The sequence below is a fragment of the Oryx dammah genome, unplaced genomic scaffold, assembly GCF_014754425.2.
Source record: "Oryx dammah isolate SB20612 unplaced genomic scaffold, SCBI_Odam_1.1 HiC_scaffold_27, whole genome shotgun sequence".
NCBI lineage: Eukaryota > Metazoa > Chordata > Mammalia > Artiodactyla > Bovidae > Oryx > Oryx dammah.
The window spans coordinates 97,049,757-97,065,889 of NW_024070211.1; the positions used below are offsets into that span (position 1 = coordinate 97,049,757).

A 16,133-nucleotide genomic window follows, 5' to 3' on the forward strand; every position below is an offset into this window, starting at 1 on the left:
TGTCATTCTGGTGCTTCTGGAGTCCCGGGGTGTGCTTGTATCACACGCTTCACACACGTGTGTCTCCCATGAGGAGGGACTGGGAAGCATCAGACCCACACAGCCTCGCTCCTTCAGGTTTTAGCTTGCTCCTCCAGGACACTTGCCGCGATCACCCTCTCCAGGGACCCATCTGAGTATCTGTCTTCTGCACTGTGTTCTGCCGCAGTACGTGGGATTTTTCTTAACACTACATCCTGTAACCAGCTCTCTCTTTTCTATAATTTCTGAAAGATTAAAGCTCTCTCGAGGCAAGGTCACTTTCCTTTTCTTCACTTGTATCTCTGTCACACAGCTAAGTGCCTGGCAATGGTTGGTGCTCTCTGTTTGCTAAAAGAATGATTAACTGTGACGCAACGGTGGAAGGAATTACAACAGAGATTAAGAGCAACAAGAATTCCAAGAAGGAACAGAGGGAGTTAGGTGACCTGGAGTAGAACTGCAGGCTGATACAGCTGCATACTTCTAAAGAAACTTGGACTCCAGATGCATTTGAGCCTACCTGTAGACGTTCCAAGTTAAAATTTACAATTCTGGTTGTGACTTTTATATTTACAAAGCAGCAGCCAAAATCAGGAGCTGTCCTACCAGTAAGTACGTACCCACTGAAAGGTGGACTGGCTCAAGTGATGAAATGTTCCTGGAGATAGGCACAACACCACTTGCATTTAAAAAATTGGCATTTGGGGTACAGTATTTGGTGACAGGCAAAACTGCCTTCAGAGAGAAAGAGGAGATGGGAAATGAAAGAAAGTGAGTGCTGAGGAGTATGAATTCACAGGCATCGCCTTGGCTCAGCAGAGCAAAGCATCAAAACAACGCATATGCTACAATGACTAATGCCAAGGGACTCAGTGACATCACTCTTCGGAGATTCAACAACCAGAATGTCACATCCTGGGCTGATGGAGAACCCTGTGGAATCTTACTGAGTCTGAGGATAAGGAAAATGCTCCTCTCTACATAATAGAGTTCAGTGATGACTCAATGGAAAAATACAGCTTTAAGTACACTTTATTCAAGATCTTCAGACATGAATAATTATGTTCATAGTTTAACTAAAAACCACTGATATCTTCTGAAAAGGAATTAAGAAAAATAGCATTCTTTTCTGTCATGCCTACCTAAGTGGTCACTCACTGTTGGGATATGGGATTAGGTGGTGGTGGACAGGCTAGTGCAAGGGAAGACAGGAATGAGACCCCCAGAATAATCTGAGACAGAAGCTGAACCTATAGACTTGAGTGTGTGGATCAGGGCTCCAGTATGCTGAGAGCAAGTACATAAGGGCCTGTCTCTGGAAGGGTTTGATTATAGCTAAGAGGGCCAGTTGAGAACTGAAAATTCAGGGAAATAAATTCTACTGGCCATGGAACCGAGCCTACAGCCAGGAGATTAGCACATCCAACTTCAGGGGAGAAAAGCGTTTGAAGGAAATAGGCCTTCATATACCTCTAAGACAGACAAGGCCAATTGAAGTGAAGGTAGGAAAAACTGGAAACTTCTGTGTTTTTAAACTATAGAGAAGTTAAAGCAACAGTTAATAGACAAATTATGTCTACATTTACTGCTCCTTCCTAAACTCTCAAAATTTATAATATAGCAACAAATTGGAAAGCATGTTCATGGACTTAAACAAAATATAGAGAAAATGCTAGAGACCGAATTCCAACATTTATTTCTTTGAAAACACCTTAACTAGACATTTTAAAGGTAACTGAAAATGTATGTGGCATCTGTAAAAACATGAGTTTGGGCAGAAAACTGGCTTGTTTTAGGAAAACACTTTCATCAACATATCCCAAGGGATAGGTTGGCTTCCCAATGGCTGAGTGAGAAGCCCAGGTCAGTCCTTGCAGTTGCTCTATCAATTCCAATGCTCTGAAAGTGTTAGCCAAAAGCACTAATTGTTCCAGTGTCTTTATTTGCTCTACACTCCATTCCAGCCCTGCCACAGTCTCAGATTTGAGATCTCATTTATGTGCCTTTCATCATTTTCAACGATCTACCGTTTTTCTTTGACTCTGTATTGCACCCTGTATTTCTTTCTTTTTTCTTATTTAAAATAATTTTCCCATTATTATGTCTGTTTTAGGCAGTCTGTAAAATATAAAAATCCATTCCACCACCAATCATCACTGTGAACATTTGTCATGACTTTTCTAGTCCTTTTTATTGTTATTAATTTTAACTAAACAGTTATGCATAATTATATATATATATCCACTTTTATTACACTTAGAGCACTATCTAATAACTTTTCTTTCCTCACTAATAATTACTCACAACACAATCTTAATTTGGTGTGATGGTTCATCCAATAGCTATACCACTGCTGCTGCTGCTAAGTCATTTCAGTTGTGTCTGACTCTATGTGACCCCTCAGATGGCAGCCCACCAGGCTCCTCCGTCCCTGGGATTTTCCAGGCAAGAATACTGGAGTGGGTTGCCATTTCCTTCTCCAGCTATACTACAGTTTCCACTTATTACTAATTAATTCACTTTTATTAAACATTATTTCTAATAATTCACTAGGAGAAATAATGATTGCTATAAAATGTGAACATAAATCTTTGTCCACACAGTCATTTTTGTAGAAGAAAATCTTTATATGAGAAAATATTGGTTTGAAAAGTATGGCTGGTTTTAAGGCTCTTGATGGTGGTGGTTTAGTCGCTAAGTCGTGTCCGACTCTTGTGACCCCATGGACTGTAGCCCACCAGGTTCCTCTGTCCATGGGATTCTCCAGGCAAGAGTACTGGAATACATTGCCATTTCCTTCTCCAGGGGATCTTCCTGACCCAGGAATTGAACCCAGGTCTCCGGCATTGCAGGAAGATTCTTTGCTAACTGAGCTATGAGGGAAGCCCAGGCTCTTGATGGATATTGCTAAATTAATGGCAGAAAACTTGCACATTAAATCATTCATCCCTCCTGCAGAATTCCTGACAAACTTGATTATTATCAGTTAAAAATCTTTGCTAAAAGGTGCTCTGTAAAAACTGCTACCAAATTTTTGTTTTAATTTGAATTTTTGAAAATTTGTCCTTTTAATACAAGAGAAGGTTAGGATTTTTCATATTTTATTAATCATTCTGTTTCCTCTTTTGTGATTTGCTTATAGATATGTATGAAAAATCACAATTTCCGTAATGTGTTAATAGCTGTTTGTCTTTTCATTTGGCTTATAACATACAGAAAATTCTTTTAATTTTTTATTCAGCAATCATTTCCTCTGTCATTTCCTTAATTGCTTTTAAGTTTAGAAAATATTTTTCCATCTAATGATCAGTTAAATATTCAAATATATTCCTTCCAAATTATTTTGGCTTAACTATTTACACTTAGATTTTTAATCTATTTGGAATAAAATGGTTATTTTTATGGGTATTCACTAAACTGAATTTTTTAATCTAAATACTCTATTTCCCCAAAATAGCATTTTAAATTACCCATCCCCTGTGTCACTGATTTATGGTACTTAATTTATCCTATTAAGCTTTTCTGTTATTCTATCCTATTTATTTTTATTAAATTAATAGCTCTGATCTTTAGCTAGTACTGGTTCTTGTTCTCAGATTTCAACTCTATCCCTTAGTAGTTATCTAGCAGTAGACTAGTTATGGCCTCTATGACTCAGTTTCCTTACCTGTAAAATAGGCATATCAGTATTACTCCCATCATGACACTGTCATGAAGAGAACATTGATTAATAAAATAAAGAACTTAGAACAATGTTTGGCACATAGAAAGCATTGCAGAGTATTGTCTATTACTGTTGTCATTCTGTGTTAGCAAGGCAAATCTTTTTTGCAACCCTGATCTTTCAAAATTTTCATACCTCCTTTATCGGTTTTTTAAAAATAACCTTTATTTTCAAATGAAAATAGATTTCTTTTAATTTTCTGATAATAAAAAAATGTATGTCCATTATAAGAACATTTTTCAGAAAATGTATAAATATAATTTTAAATCACTTAACGTCCACCACCCAAAATACATGTTCTTAATACTTAGCTAGGAATCTTTCAAATATTGACTCTTTATTAGTTGGGTACAACCTCTTATTTTGATAGAAGGTTGTTTGAGAGACCAAGGCACATGAAGAATGGGTGTCTACAGCTAAATGTGAAAGAGTAACATAATAAGCAAATGCAAGCTTTGCCCAAGGGGCTACATTTCTCAGAACCATCCTACACTGAATTTACCAGCTTCAATTTTATCTTTCTCTGCTTCTTTTAACCTGGTTTAAAGACCAACAAAAATTGTGAACACAAAAGAATGTTCTAGGAAAACAGATCCCAGCTTTGGGGAGTGCTTGGTTTTTCAGGTAATAATGAGTCACAGTGGACTTACATCACTTAGAACAGTAACCGTAGTGCAGAGTTTTCTGTGGCCTTGAGCTGACTGTACTATCAAAGAGAAGGCTTCCAGGAAGAGGTGTCTCTACTTAACCACCTGTGCTGCTGCCTAGTCATCTCAGGATCAGTATCAGCGATTATAAAACACAGAAGATGCAGAAGACAGTGCAACTATCCTTTGGTAGACATTCACTGTCAAAGGGGAGTCATAAAACACCATTCAGTCCCATACAAAAGTGGAAAATCTGTTATCTATTTAGAAACCAGATTTCTCTATTTTGACTGTTTATAATAACATAATAACATTTCAGTATAAATTGACTCTAAGTAGACTACTTTTAGAGTAGTTTTAGGATCTCAGCAAAATGGAACAGAAAGTACAGAGTTCGCATATGCCCTTGTCCTCATACACACACAGCCACCCCCACCATCAACATTCCACTCCAGGGGATTCATTGCCACTAATGTATTATTATCACCCAGAGTCCAGAGTTCATATTAGGGCTCACTTTGTGTGTGTACATTCTGTGGGTTTGGGTAAGTACCTAATGACATGTATCCACTGTGATAGTATCATACAGACAAATCTCACTGCTCTAAAACCCTTTGTTCTCCACTGGCTCATCTCTCTGTATCCCCACTCCCTAGCAATCAGTGGTCTCTTCACTGTCTCCAAGTTTTGCCTTTTCCTGGATATCATATAGCTGAAATCTGGAATCAAACATTTTGTACCCTTTTCAGGTAGCCTTCTTTCACTTAGTACTATATATTTAAGATTCTTCCATGTTCTTTCATGGCTTGATAGCTAGCTCATTTTTTAGTACTGAATAATATTCCATGGTCTGGGCATACACAGTTTATTTGCTTACTAAAGAACATTTTGGTTGCTTTCTAGTTTGAGCAGTTATGAATAAAACTGCTTAAACATTCAGGTGCAGGTAATAATGTGGATGTAATTTTTCAGCTCATTTGGGTAAATACTGAGGATTGCAGTTGCTTGATTCTATGGTAAGTATATGTTCAGTTTTATAAGAAACTATCAAACTGTCTTCCAGAGTGACTGGAAGACACTAATTTCTAATTCCCACTAGCAATTAATAAGAGTTTCTGCTGCTCCCCATCTTGACTAGCGTTTAATGTTGTCAGTGTTTTATATTTTCACCATTCAAATAGATGTGTACTGGTATCTTACTGCCATTTCAGTTTGCAATTCTGTAATGAGATGATGCTGGGCATCTTTATAAATGCTTATCTGCTATCTGTATATCTTCTTTGAAGAAGTGTCCATTTTGGATCTTCTATAATTTATTAATCAGCTTGGTTTTTTTATCATTGAGTATCAAGTTTTTTTGTATATTTTGGATAGCTGTCTTTTATGAGATATGTCTTTTATAAGTATCTTCTCCCAATATGTCTGGTCATTTCATTTTCTTGACAATATCTTTCACAGGTAAGTTATATGATTTATATCAATTAATTTTTGCCCCCCAAGAATACACAATGTAACAGGCTATGGAGGGCAAGTTTTCCTCCTACCCCAGAAGTGACCTGTAGAGTCCCAATAGTGAGATAAAGAAGATGGATAACTAACAACTGAAGCCACCATCTCCTCCAAGGCTCACTAAAGTGAAAGTGAAAGTCGCTTAGTCATGTCCAACTCTTTCTGACCCCATGGACTGTCCATGGAATTCTCCAGGCTAGAATACTGGAGTGGGCAGCCTGTCCCTTCTCCAGGGGATCTTCTCAACCCAGGGGTCAAACCCAGGTCCCCCACATTGCAGGTGGTTTCTTTACCAGCTGAGCCACCAGGGAAGCCCAAGAATACTGGAGTGGGGAGCCTATCCCTTCTCCAGCGGACCTTCCCATCCCAGGAATCACACTGGTGTCTCCTGCACTAAGGCACAGGTGAACACTCCGACGCTCTCCACTGTCATTCATACTGCGCCCTCTCCTTCCCGGGCTGAGTCTAAAAGGAAGACTGAAATGGAAAAGAGAAACAAAATCGTCAAAGCTGTGAGGCAGCCTTGGTAAGAGTGGGAAGGGAGTGATGTTTGAAGTTTCTCATCTACACCTCTCGCCACTGAACAAGTGTAGCAGCTGCCAAGAGAACCATTCTTAAAACCAGAGAGGAGTGCCTACCGTAAGGGAATGCTGCCATTTCATTTCTAGATTTGACATCTGTAATAGGTGGTGGCCTTGCTAACCCACCCCGCCCCCGCCCCGTACCTATTTGAACAGAAGGAAAAATCGAGATGTAGAGAAGAGAGAAGGCACAGTCCCGGAGCATGTGTCCATGCGCCAAGTGAACTCAGGGGAAGTAGCCAGGTTTGTGCTCTCTTACCATGTTCCATGCGTGAGGGCTGGCTGCTGAAGGAGCAGACCTCAGCAGCAGGAGGCTGAGTGGCTCGCAGGCCTTCCTGTGGCAGGATTTCCTGTATCACTGACTGTCCACTGAAAACCCTCCTATGGATGCCTACCATCCAGAGAGCTGGCCAGTGCACATTAACCAGGAAAAGAGCCAAAAACTTACACAGAACTATTAAACGTGAAAGACTTGTCATCCTTTCTTCTTCCTCCCTGCCCCAAATATCATGAAACTGTAGCCTAGAAATGGGAGAGGGTATGGTATCCCAGAGACATAACACAGCCCTGTCCTTCTGATCTCTAAACCTTACTTCTGTCCTGTGATATTGGAGGGCAACATTTTCAATTGGATGAGATTGAGTTTTTACAGCACAGAATCGGTTCTGTTTTTGTTTTACGGAAAAAGAAAACTGACCAAGCCATCATGGTATCTGCTCAAAGAAAAGGGAGATTTGACAAAGCTTAAGTAATTAGAGAAGGAAAAACCTGTTACTTTCATGCAAATGCCCTAGGCCAGTTCAGACTTCTCAGTAAACTCATTACTCAAAGTAAACAAAATAATATAATATTACCATTAAGAACAGAAGTGCTCCATTAAAATGATCATAAGTGGAAAGTGAACGAATAGGACACTAATATACTTTGCATTATATTTATGAATAAAAATTAGGAAACAAATTAAAGAGAAACTATACAGAATTATTATGAATGCAGTTGTACAGCAGATGTAAGGTATATTAAAGGAGTAGAAGGGCTTCCCAGGTGGTGCTAGTGGTAAAGAACCTGCCTGCCAATGCAGAAGGTTTAAGAGATTCGGGTTCAATCCCTAGGCTGGGAAGATCCCCTGGAGAAAGGCAAAGCAATCCACTTCAGTATTCTTGCCTGGAGAATCCCATGGACAGAGGAGCCTGGTGGGCTACAGTCCATAAGATCGTTAAAGAGTCGGACACAGCTGAAGGGACTTGGCATAATGGCACAAAAGGAGTAGAAACATGGGTTTTGGAATTAGGAAGACCTAGGTTCAAATTCCGACTGTGCCGTTTGCTGTCTCTGTGACCTCTCATAATCCTCCTGGGAAATGGTCACAAGGTTCACCTCGTTAACCTTACCAAGGTTAGTATAAGGATGAAAGATGAAATGTGATGACTGGACTGGGTAGCCTTTCCCTTCTCCAGGGGATCTTCCTAACCCAGGGATGAGGTCCAGGTCTCTCACATTGCAGGTGGATTCTTTACCAGCTAAGCCACAAGGGTGGCCCATAATACCTGTCAGCTGATAGGTATTCAAAAAATTAATGGCTTCTGTTATCACTGTTTCCTTCACTATTTATCATGACTGTCAATTTCACAGTTGTTTATCCAGAGAACTAACAACATTAGTTAAAAACATAATTAAGTTGAAATTTGAATTTGTGTGGAGAAAACACTAAAAATTTCATGCTGCTGCTGCTGCTGCTAAGTCGCCTCGGTCGTGTCCGACTCTGTGCTACCCCAATAGACGGCAGCCCACCAGGCTCCTCTGTCCCTGGGATTCTCCAGACAAGAATACTGGAGTGGGTTGCCATTTCCTTCTCCAATGCATGCATGCATGCATGCTAAGTCGCTGCAGTCGTGTCCAACTCTGCACAACCCTATGGACAGCAGCCCACCAGGCTCCTCCATCCACAGGGTTCACTAGGCAATAATACTGGAGTGGGTTGCCAAAAAATTTCATAGTTCAGGGTAAACAAAATTCCTGAAAATAGCTCTCATCTGGCGACAACTTAGGTACTATAGTTAGGGACTACTTTCCAGATAAGAGAAATATAAAATGAAATGTTTAAAGTGTTGGGATTTGGCCCACCACCTATGCCTTATCATCATGTACCAGGCCTAGAAGGACATTTAGGGAGGAGAAAGTGAAAGTGAAGTCGCTCCACCGTGTCTGACTCTTTGCGACTTCATGGACTGTAGCCTACCAGGCTCCTCAGTCCATGGAATTTTCCAGGCAAGAATACTGAAGTGGGTTGCCATTTCTTTCTCCAGGGGATCTCTCCAACCCAGGGATCGAACCCAGGTCTCCCACATTGAGGGCAGACGCTTTACTGTCTGAGCCACCAGGGAAGTTTAGAGAGGAGAGTAAGGCCCAAAGAAGCTAAATGACTTGCCTGCAGATACTTTGAGTCTACCTAACCCTTTCCTGTTCATATCCCTCATTTATTAACTTGTTTGCTGGTTCAGCCATACCTTACATTCAAGTGCTGATAAATGTCATTTTTGTCTTTTAATAAAGGCACCTAACTGGGACTTCCCTGGTGGTCCAGTGGCTGAGAGTCCATGCTCCTAATTCAGGGGGCTGGGGTTCGATCCCCGGTCAGGGAACTGGATCCCACATACTGCAACTAAGAGTTCTCATACCGCATCTAAGACCTGGTATAGCCAAATAAATTTTTTTTTTTTTTTAAAAAGGCACCTAACTAAGGAATCAGTCCCATTTCCTCTTCTCTTCAAGTGTCATCTTGGGAGAGAAACTGGCAGCAGCCATCTGCAAGCCAGCCAGCCAGTTCAGTACAACCTGACATCACAATGAATTACCAGAAAACGATTTCATTTAATGACAGTCTATTTGATTTGTGGTTCCTGTTTCCTTCCTCCCATTGACAGTTTCTCTCTTCATTCACTATTCCTTTGATGTAGGGTGGGTGGCAACAAAGAACAAATCACTGAATTTGATACATTTCACTTTGTTCCCTTTTAGACGTTTTTATAATGATTTTCCCAAGGAAAATCCTTTCAACTATTGATTTAAATACTATTTGGGGATCAATTATAATTCCAATTAACTGTGCCATCTGTGTTGTTCATTACTATTCTCGGGAAACATTCACAATGGTGAGAAATTATGTCTCCCAAGCTCGTGTTTATTCATCTTCTGGTTTAGGATCTATCTTCAGACACTGCCCCTGGACCCCCAGGATCCAGGAACTAGCCTCCTGATTGATCCTGCCTTGTATCTGCTGCAAACTATTTTCCTGGCTCCAGAGGAATTATCATTGACATTGCTTTCTCTCCTCACCACAAGAGGAAATGTTTACTAATTGCTTTATTATATGCCAGTCACTCTGCTAGGCACTTTGTATTGTTTCTTTAAATCCATGAGGTAGACAACAAGGTTGTCTCTTTCAAAAGAGAAGAATATGAATTTCAGAAAGAAAAACACTTTGTGAAAAAGCCACAAGGGTATTTGAACCCAGGTCTGGGCGCCACAGGCACGGCTTCTTCATCCACGCTGCTCAGTCCCTCTCAGCACCAGGTGGCTGGTGGCTTCTGAACCAACAGTCCTCTGATGAGATCAACAAGCTAGAGAAACTCTATACATTCTTTCTCGAGAGTGATGTCCTCCAACACCTACCTCTTTTACAAAGTAAAGATTCCCAGGGATACATATTCCCAACCCCAACTGCTGACTTCCTGAATCCGAATCACTAGAAGTAACAAGGCTAATCACTAGAAGTTCCAGAACTAGTCCTAGAACACTTTTCATCCCAAAAGTCAGATCCACTGCTCTTTCTTCTTTGACACCAAAACTGTCCTTTAATAAAGTTTTCTTGGAGACAATGTCCTGACCCCTGGTGGTTGAACCAAAAGTGTGATCGCCTTGATGAGCATTTGAGGGAACTCTATGATCTGCTCAGAGCTCACCTTCTGGCTGCAACTTTTTGAGAAAGTTCCAGCTGCCTCTGCCTGAGCTCTGATTACTTTATTCAGACCTGTCTCACAGAAAGTACATAAAGCACCTAGTTTGGTGATCTTTTTTTGTAGCAGCTACTGAAAGAAACATCTTTTTTGATCAGTAAGTTTTTTTGATTGTCTATTCTTTGCAGATTGTACAGAGCTAAGAACAGAGTCTCTGTCCTCAGAAAGGCTAATGTGGATATAGATAAGAAAATAACAAGTCTTCTCTACCTTTTTTCTTACACACACACACGGTAAATTTCCATTAGCTGCCTTATCCTGTCTTCATCATTAGAATATCATATTTGAACTCTAGTGCTCAGTCCATTTAAATTTGGCTTCTCACCAATTTCCTCTTTCCTTTTCTCTTAACAAGAAGCTTCAACTTTCTAAATCAGCCTATTTTATTGGTATTTTTCCTTTCTTGCAGTAACATCACACTCCTGTTTTTACTGGGCCTTTCTAACTATTGCTCAAAATTGTCTGGATGTCACAAATTCAACATTTGCCTGAAAGAAGACATCCCTGTGATCAAATCTACTGACCATATGCTATCAGAGAAAGTAGAAGAGATGTAGTAACAAGAATATCAACCAAAAAGAGACCTAGTAAACAAGTAGAAGCTGAAAGAACCAAGCAGCTCATTAAACACTTTCAATAAAGAATTCCCAACAATAATTCTGTCCATATTTTATTTATCTTATTATAAAACATTTCATTAGAATTTGTTCATTTCCTCCCCTCCCCCACATCAAAGACAAGAACATAAGAATCAAGCACAGATTTCAAAGTTGAACTTACCATAGAAGTTTAGCTGGTAAATCTCAGCCAGAGATCCCTCCTTGTTGCCACACCAGAGCTGTAAGGTATAATCTGGTGTGCTCCAAATGAATTTACAGCTCCCTGAAATGCAGTAAGACACTGACATTCCGAAAAGGAAATTCAATCTCACCCTAATTCATGCTGCCCTTCTCCTTCTTCCTGAAGGGGGCTCCCATCTATTTATTTAGGGACATGAGCAAACTGTTTAGTATAAAATACCTCACAAAAAGAAACAACAAAAATTCAGTAATGCCTATTGATCCTTGCACCCTGTACCAATGGAAAATCAAGGTTCTTCATTCTATACTGAATTAAGTGGAGAAAAAAGACCATTTCTTATCTGAAGTCACTCCCATCTAAATGTTTCACATGTGGATTTTATGGGGACACTAAGTTTTCAGAGTTTCAAATGCTACTTACTATAAACTAACTTCAAATTTTATTCCCCTTGCTTTTTTTTCAGATTAATGAATTCAGTTTAATTGGAAGGAACTTCCATAATTTGTTCTAAACAAAATTTAAGACCTTTGGTTTACTTCATGCTGTTCAACTAAAGTCAGACTTACCTGAGTTTTCCCTTTAAAGCAAAGCAGACACCATTCATGTGGTCTGTCCTTTCAACAGAAAACCATGTTAGTTTTTTATCCACATAATATTCATTCAGTCCCTAGAAACAATTTCTAGAGAGAGCAAATTTGCCACACATACAGCAAGTAGCATATAAATATGCATCATGAAAAATTTTCCACACACAGAGAAAACATCATGATTTGGTTTGGAAAACAAGTCATTTTATAAGTTGTGGAAAATAGGATCTGTTCCTGTCTTTAAGGCAAGATCTGCCACTGATAGACATTTTAGTTATTCTGTGCCTGTAACCAGCTTTCCCTGAATTACCTTGAGATATTCATGGTGTGTGATCAATTGCAAGCTCATATATTGTAACCTCAAAAAGAAAAAAAACTCTTTTTCTTGAATTTGTTCATAAAGGACAGCTATTCTTAATAGAAAACAGTTTTGTTTCCCAAATCACATTTGAACTGTTTAATTATTGAGTTTCTAAATATCAAGACAATTTTTATAGCAATAAACCCCTTGGAAAACATTGCAGCCTATGATTATCTATTGTGAGATAGAATCTCTCTTTTTCATCATCAAATATTTAAAAAATTTGTAGGGAAAGTAATCATAAAAGTTGAAATTTCTACCCATGTAAAAGAAACACATCTTGTCTTATTGAGTTCCTTCTTATAAAACTACAGTATTTTCTACCAGTTACTATCAAGGTTTTGTATTGGGTGTCTAAAATCATACACACTCTAGAAACCAGCTGCTTCGGCACGTGCTTCCAATTGCCTCTATGACACCCTCTATCTCCCTTCAGGATCTAAATTGATGTATCCTCACAGATCAACCTGCCTGTCCCAATAGTTTCTTGCATGGCTGACAAAGAATCTGCATCCTTCTATACACCAGCTGCTCTAAGTGTTATTAGGATCAACCCAAATTCCATTTTACCAGAGTCTCTTGCAAAGTCTTAAATCTTTCTGGCATCTGCTCTGCTCCTACCTGTGCTGCAGGGCTGGAAGTGGCAGGAAAAAGGCAGTGGGGGCAGTGTGGCTGCCTTCTGGGAGATCCTGGCCCGGCACAGAGCTGGAGGAAGGCAAAGCCGAAGGAAGAAGAGGAGGAGGAATTTGTGTGCCACTGCAAATGTGAAAGGGTGCCAAAAAAAACACCATTCTTTTTCCCAAGAAGTTCAAAGAGCTTTGCAAACATTAACTCAGGAGCCCAAGTAGTCATGCGGAAATTATTAATCTATTATGCCCTTAAAGTAATCACTGCAAGCAAAGTCATGAGGAAAGTGAGTCTATTCATTGTTTCACTAGACCTCAGATATTTATTGAGTACCTACTATGTGTGAGGCACTGAAGGTACAGAAACAAGCAAGACGGCCAAGATCTGTGCCCCACCAGGCTCTTATGCTAGTCCCCGGCCTTTGTTTGCCCAGTCAGGGTACAAAGCACCTGACTACACTTCTTATTACACTTATTTACACTTCATTTTTGCCCAAATTGTTTAATGGGATGTGCTCCATCCTTCAGAATGCCTATAATGTGCTAAGTGCTGAGGAAACACACAAAAGATTACCTGTAAATCTCATTACGATGATCAGAGTTGGAGAGTATCAATTCAAAGTGCTTTATTTTAAGAAGCCATAAACAAAGCTTTATTGTGAGTAGTCCTGTCTCTTGCAATGTTTATGGAATTACTATAGGCAGACAAAAAGAGTTAAGATCAGTAATATTATTCCAAGCAGTTTATATAAGCAATTTGACTTTAAAAAATGATTAATCAGATGAGCAAGCATATGTGGTGAATTGGAGAGGCTTTATCCATGGGTCTTTTTCTGACCTCTTTTTTGTTTTATGTGACAGAACAGCAGGTCAGGTATAGAAAGTGACTTATGCCATATCTAAGTATTTCTTCTTAGACAGCAGACTAGATATTTTAAGTTATATGGTTATCTATGACTAACTGGACCAAAGAGGCTGTTTTTTAAAAATGTGTGACTTTCTGATGAATCAAAAGGGATTTAAGCTGTTGTGTTTTTAAAATGCAAGATAACAATTCTAGTCTGTTCTGGAAGTCTCTAACCCAGTTTGGATGGAACTTAGAGACCTTTGCAGTCCTTATTCAGCAACTTACACATATGTTGAAAGTCAGAGGGAATTATAACACCACTTAAAACTCAACTTCTGTCCCTCATAAACACTTCTGATAAACAGAATACAACAGAGGATGGACTTCCCTGGTGGTTCAATAGCTAAGACTCTGCAGTGCCAGTACAGGGGGCCCGGGTTCAATCTCTGGTTGGGGAACTAGATCCCGTGGGCCACAAGTAAGAGTTTACTTGCTGCAACTGAGTCCACAAGCCACAGCTAACACTCAGCGCAGCCAAACAGATAAATAAATATTTTAAAAAAGAATGTAGCAGAGAAATAATATTGATCTGTTACCAAGTGTATTATTTAATACACACATCCCATGAAATTCAAACTCCTTATCTTATTAACTAAGTAGCCCCTACACTGGGCCCCAAACTACCAGTCCAGCCCCAGGTTAATCTCGCTATTATTCTCACTGCAGCATAGACTTCATAATTTTCACTATATCATACTTAATCACTGCCTTGAAGACTCCTCCCCACTCCCTCCAATACACGCATAATGAACTCTGCCCACCTGGAAAATTGTTCATTTTTTAAGATCAGATACTTCTAGTTACTTCTTCCCCAATTTTCACTCCATTAGCTTGTTATGTATCTATTTATATAAGTATGTAACTAAAGCTTGCAAACTTCCTATAGAGAGAGTCCTTTGTATGTTCAATAACTAGTACTACAACTTTGTTGAAGCTGAATTTCCTACAAAACATCAATATAACACTTCCTGAACTGGCAAGGTGATGAATTAAACATGGGTTTACTCTGCAGGTGAAAGCACAAATGGGATGTCTAAAAACCTTTTTTATGCAGAGTTGCTAATAAAGAGATTAATATAAGTTAAATAAATTATTATGTTAAAAAATATACTATTTTTATTAAAAAGCTACTACAATAATATCAACATCATTGCCATTCAGCTTTTTACCCTTTAAATGAGAGGCTATATTCTATTCCAATTATAATAATTACACTGAAGAGAAAATGGTATGCTTATGGAATTGCTGCAAAGGACGAGAAAGCTAACCACTGAAGCAGTGACAATACTAGCTGAAGCTATTTATTTCTGGTTTCAAATGAAACTGGAGAAGAGAAGCGAGGGATAGGAAGGGCCCAGAAAAAAAGAGGAAAAAAGAAAAGGGAGGATATATTGCTGTCAAAAATTATCCTTCAGATTCACTCTTGCCATTTTTCTCTTTGTGAAAGTGAGAAAAATAGATGTTCTTATAGGTTGTACAGAAAGAACATATTGACAGTCAGTTGAAGATAAATACTGCTTAGGAAACAAGCTGATTTGTTTCTAGGGGTTCTTATAAAAATTATTTACAGGATATCCTTTCTTTCCATTCTCTAGTTTTGCACAAATAAATTTCAGGAATTCAATAACTGAACAATGTTGATTTGTACATTAGTGTGAACTCTTGTATGGTCTGTCTTATGTAAAGTTAGTTGATAAAGCAGCGACAGGTTTGAGAGGATTGATTCTAATTTTGAAATAAGTTCTACTTTGGATAAAACGTTATTAAACAGCATTGCAGACTGCAGAGAAATCATTCATAAAAGGAAGAGTCAACCAAGGAAGCAAGCTAACTGCTATCCTATTTTAAGAAATTGCCACAGCCATCCAAGCTTCAGCAACCACCACCCTGCTCAGTCAACAGCCATCATCCTCAAGGCAAGACCCTCCACCAGCCTTGCTGAAGGCTGAGACATGGTTAGCAATTTTTTAGCATAATTTATAATTTAAGTATATACATTGTTTTTTTAAGACATAATGCTATTGCACATTTAATAGACTACTGTATAGTGTAAACATAATTTTTACATGCACTGGAAAACCAAAAAGTTTATGTGACTCAGTTTATTGTGATACTTGCATTACTGCAGTGATTTGTATCTGAACCTGCAATATCACTGAGGTCAGCCTCCTCCACATCACTTTGTGTGTGTGTGTGTATTTTGTGTGTGCATATTCTGGTGTGAATCTGTGAATAGCATATATATTTAAGATGTCACACTTTCAGTGGACACAGTGAAGTGCTTTCTCATTCCTTGTTAGTTCATCTGATACTCACAGCAACATTTTTAGGTGCATATGTACCTTACAGATGA

General features: G+C 39.0%; 1 protein-coding gene across 2 annotated transcripts in view; it reads right to left on the minus strand.

The window, feature by feature from the left end:
- The window catches only part of LOC120854818 (cytohesin 1 interacting protein), an 85,435-nt gene extending 72,462 nt beyond the window's left edge, over positions 1 to 12,973 (minus strand). The window contains exons 1-3 of one of the 2 annotated variants that reach the window (XM_040229119.1): positions 12,869 to 12,973; positions 11,866 to 11,913; positions 11,279 to 11,380 (exon numbers count right to left, since the gene is read on the minus strand). In XM_040229119.1, the coding sequence (XP_040085053.1) occupies positions 11,279 to 11,281 (3 nt within the window). In that variant the 5' untranslated portion in view covers positions 11,282 to 11,380; positions 11,866 to 11,913; positions 12,869 to 12,973. Of the gene's footprint in view, positions 1 to 11,278; positions 11,669 to 11,865; positions 11,914 to 12,868 lie in introns of those variants that run through there. The other variant, XM_040229120.1, reaches the window with a different exon arrangement.
- Positions 12,974 to 16,133: the final 3,160 nt, after the last annotated feature.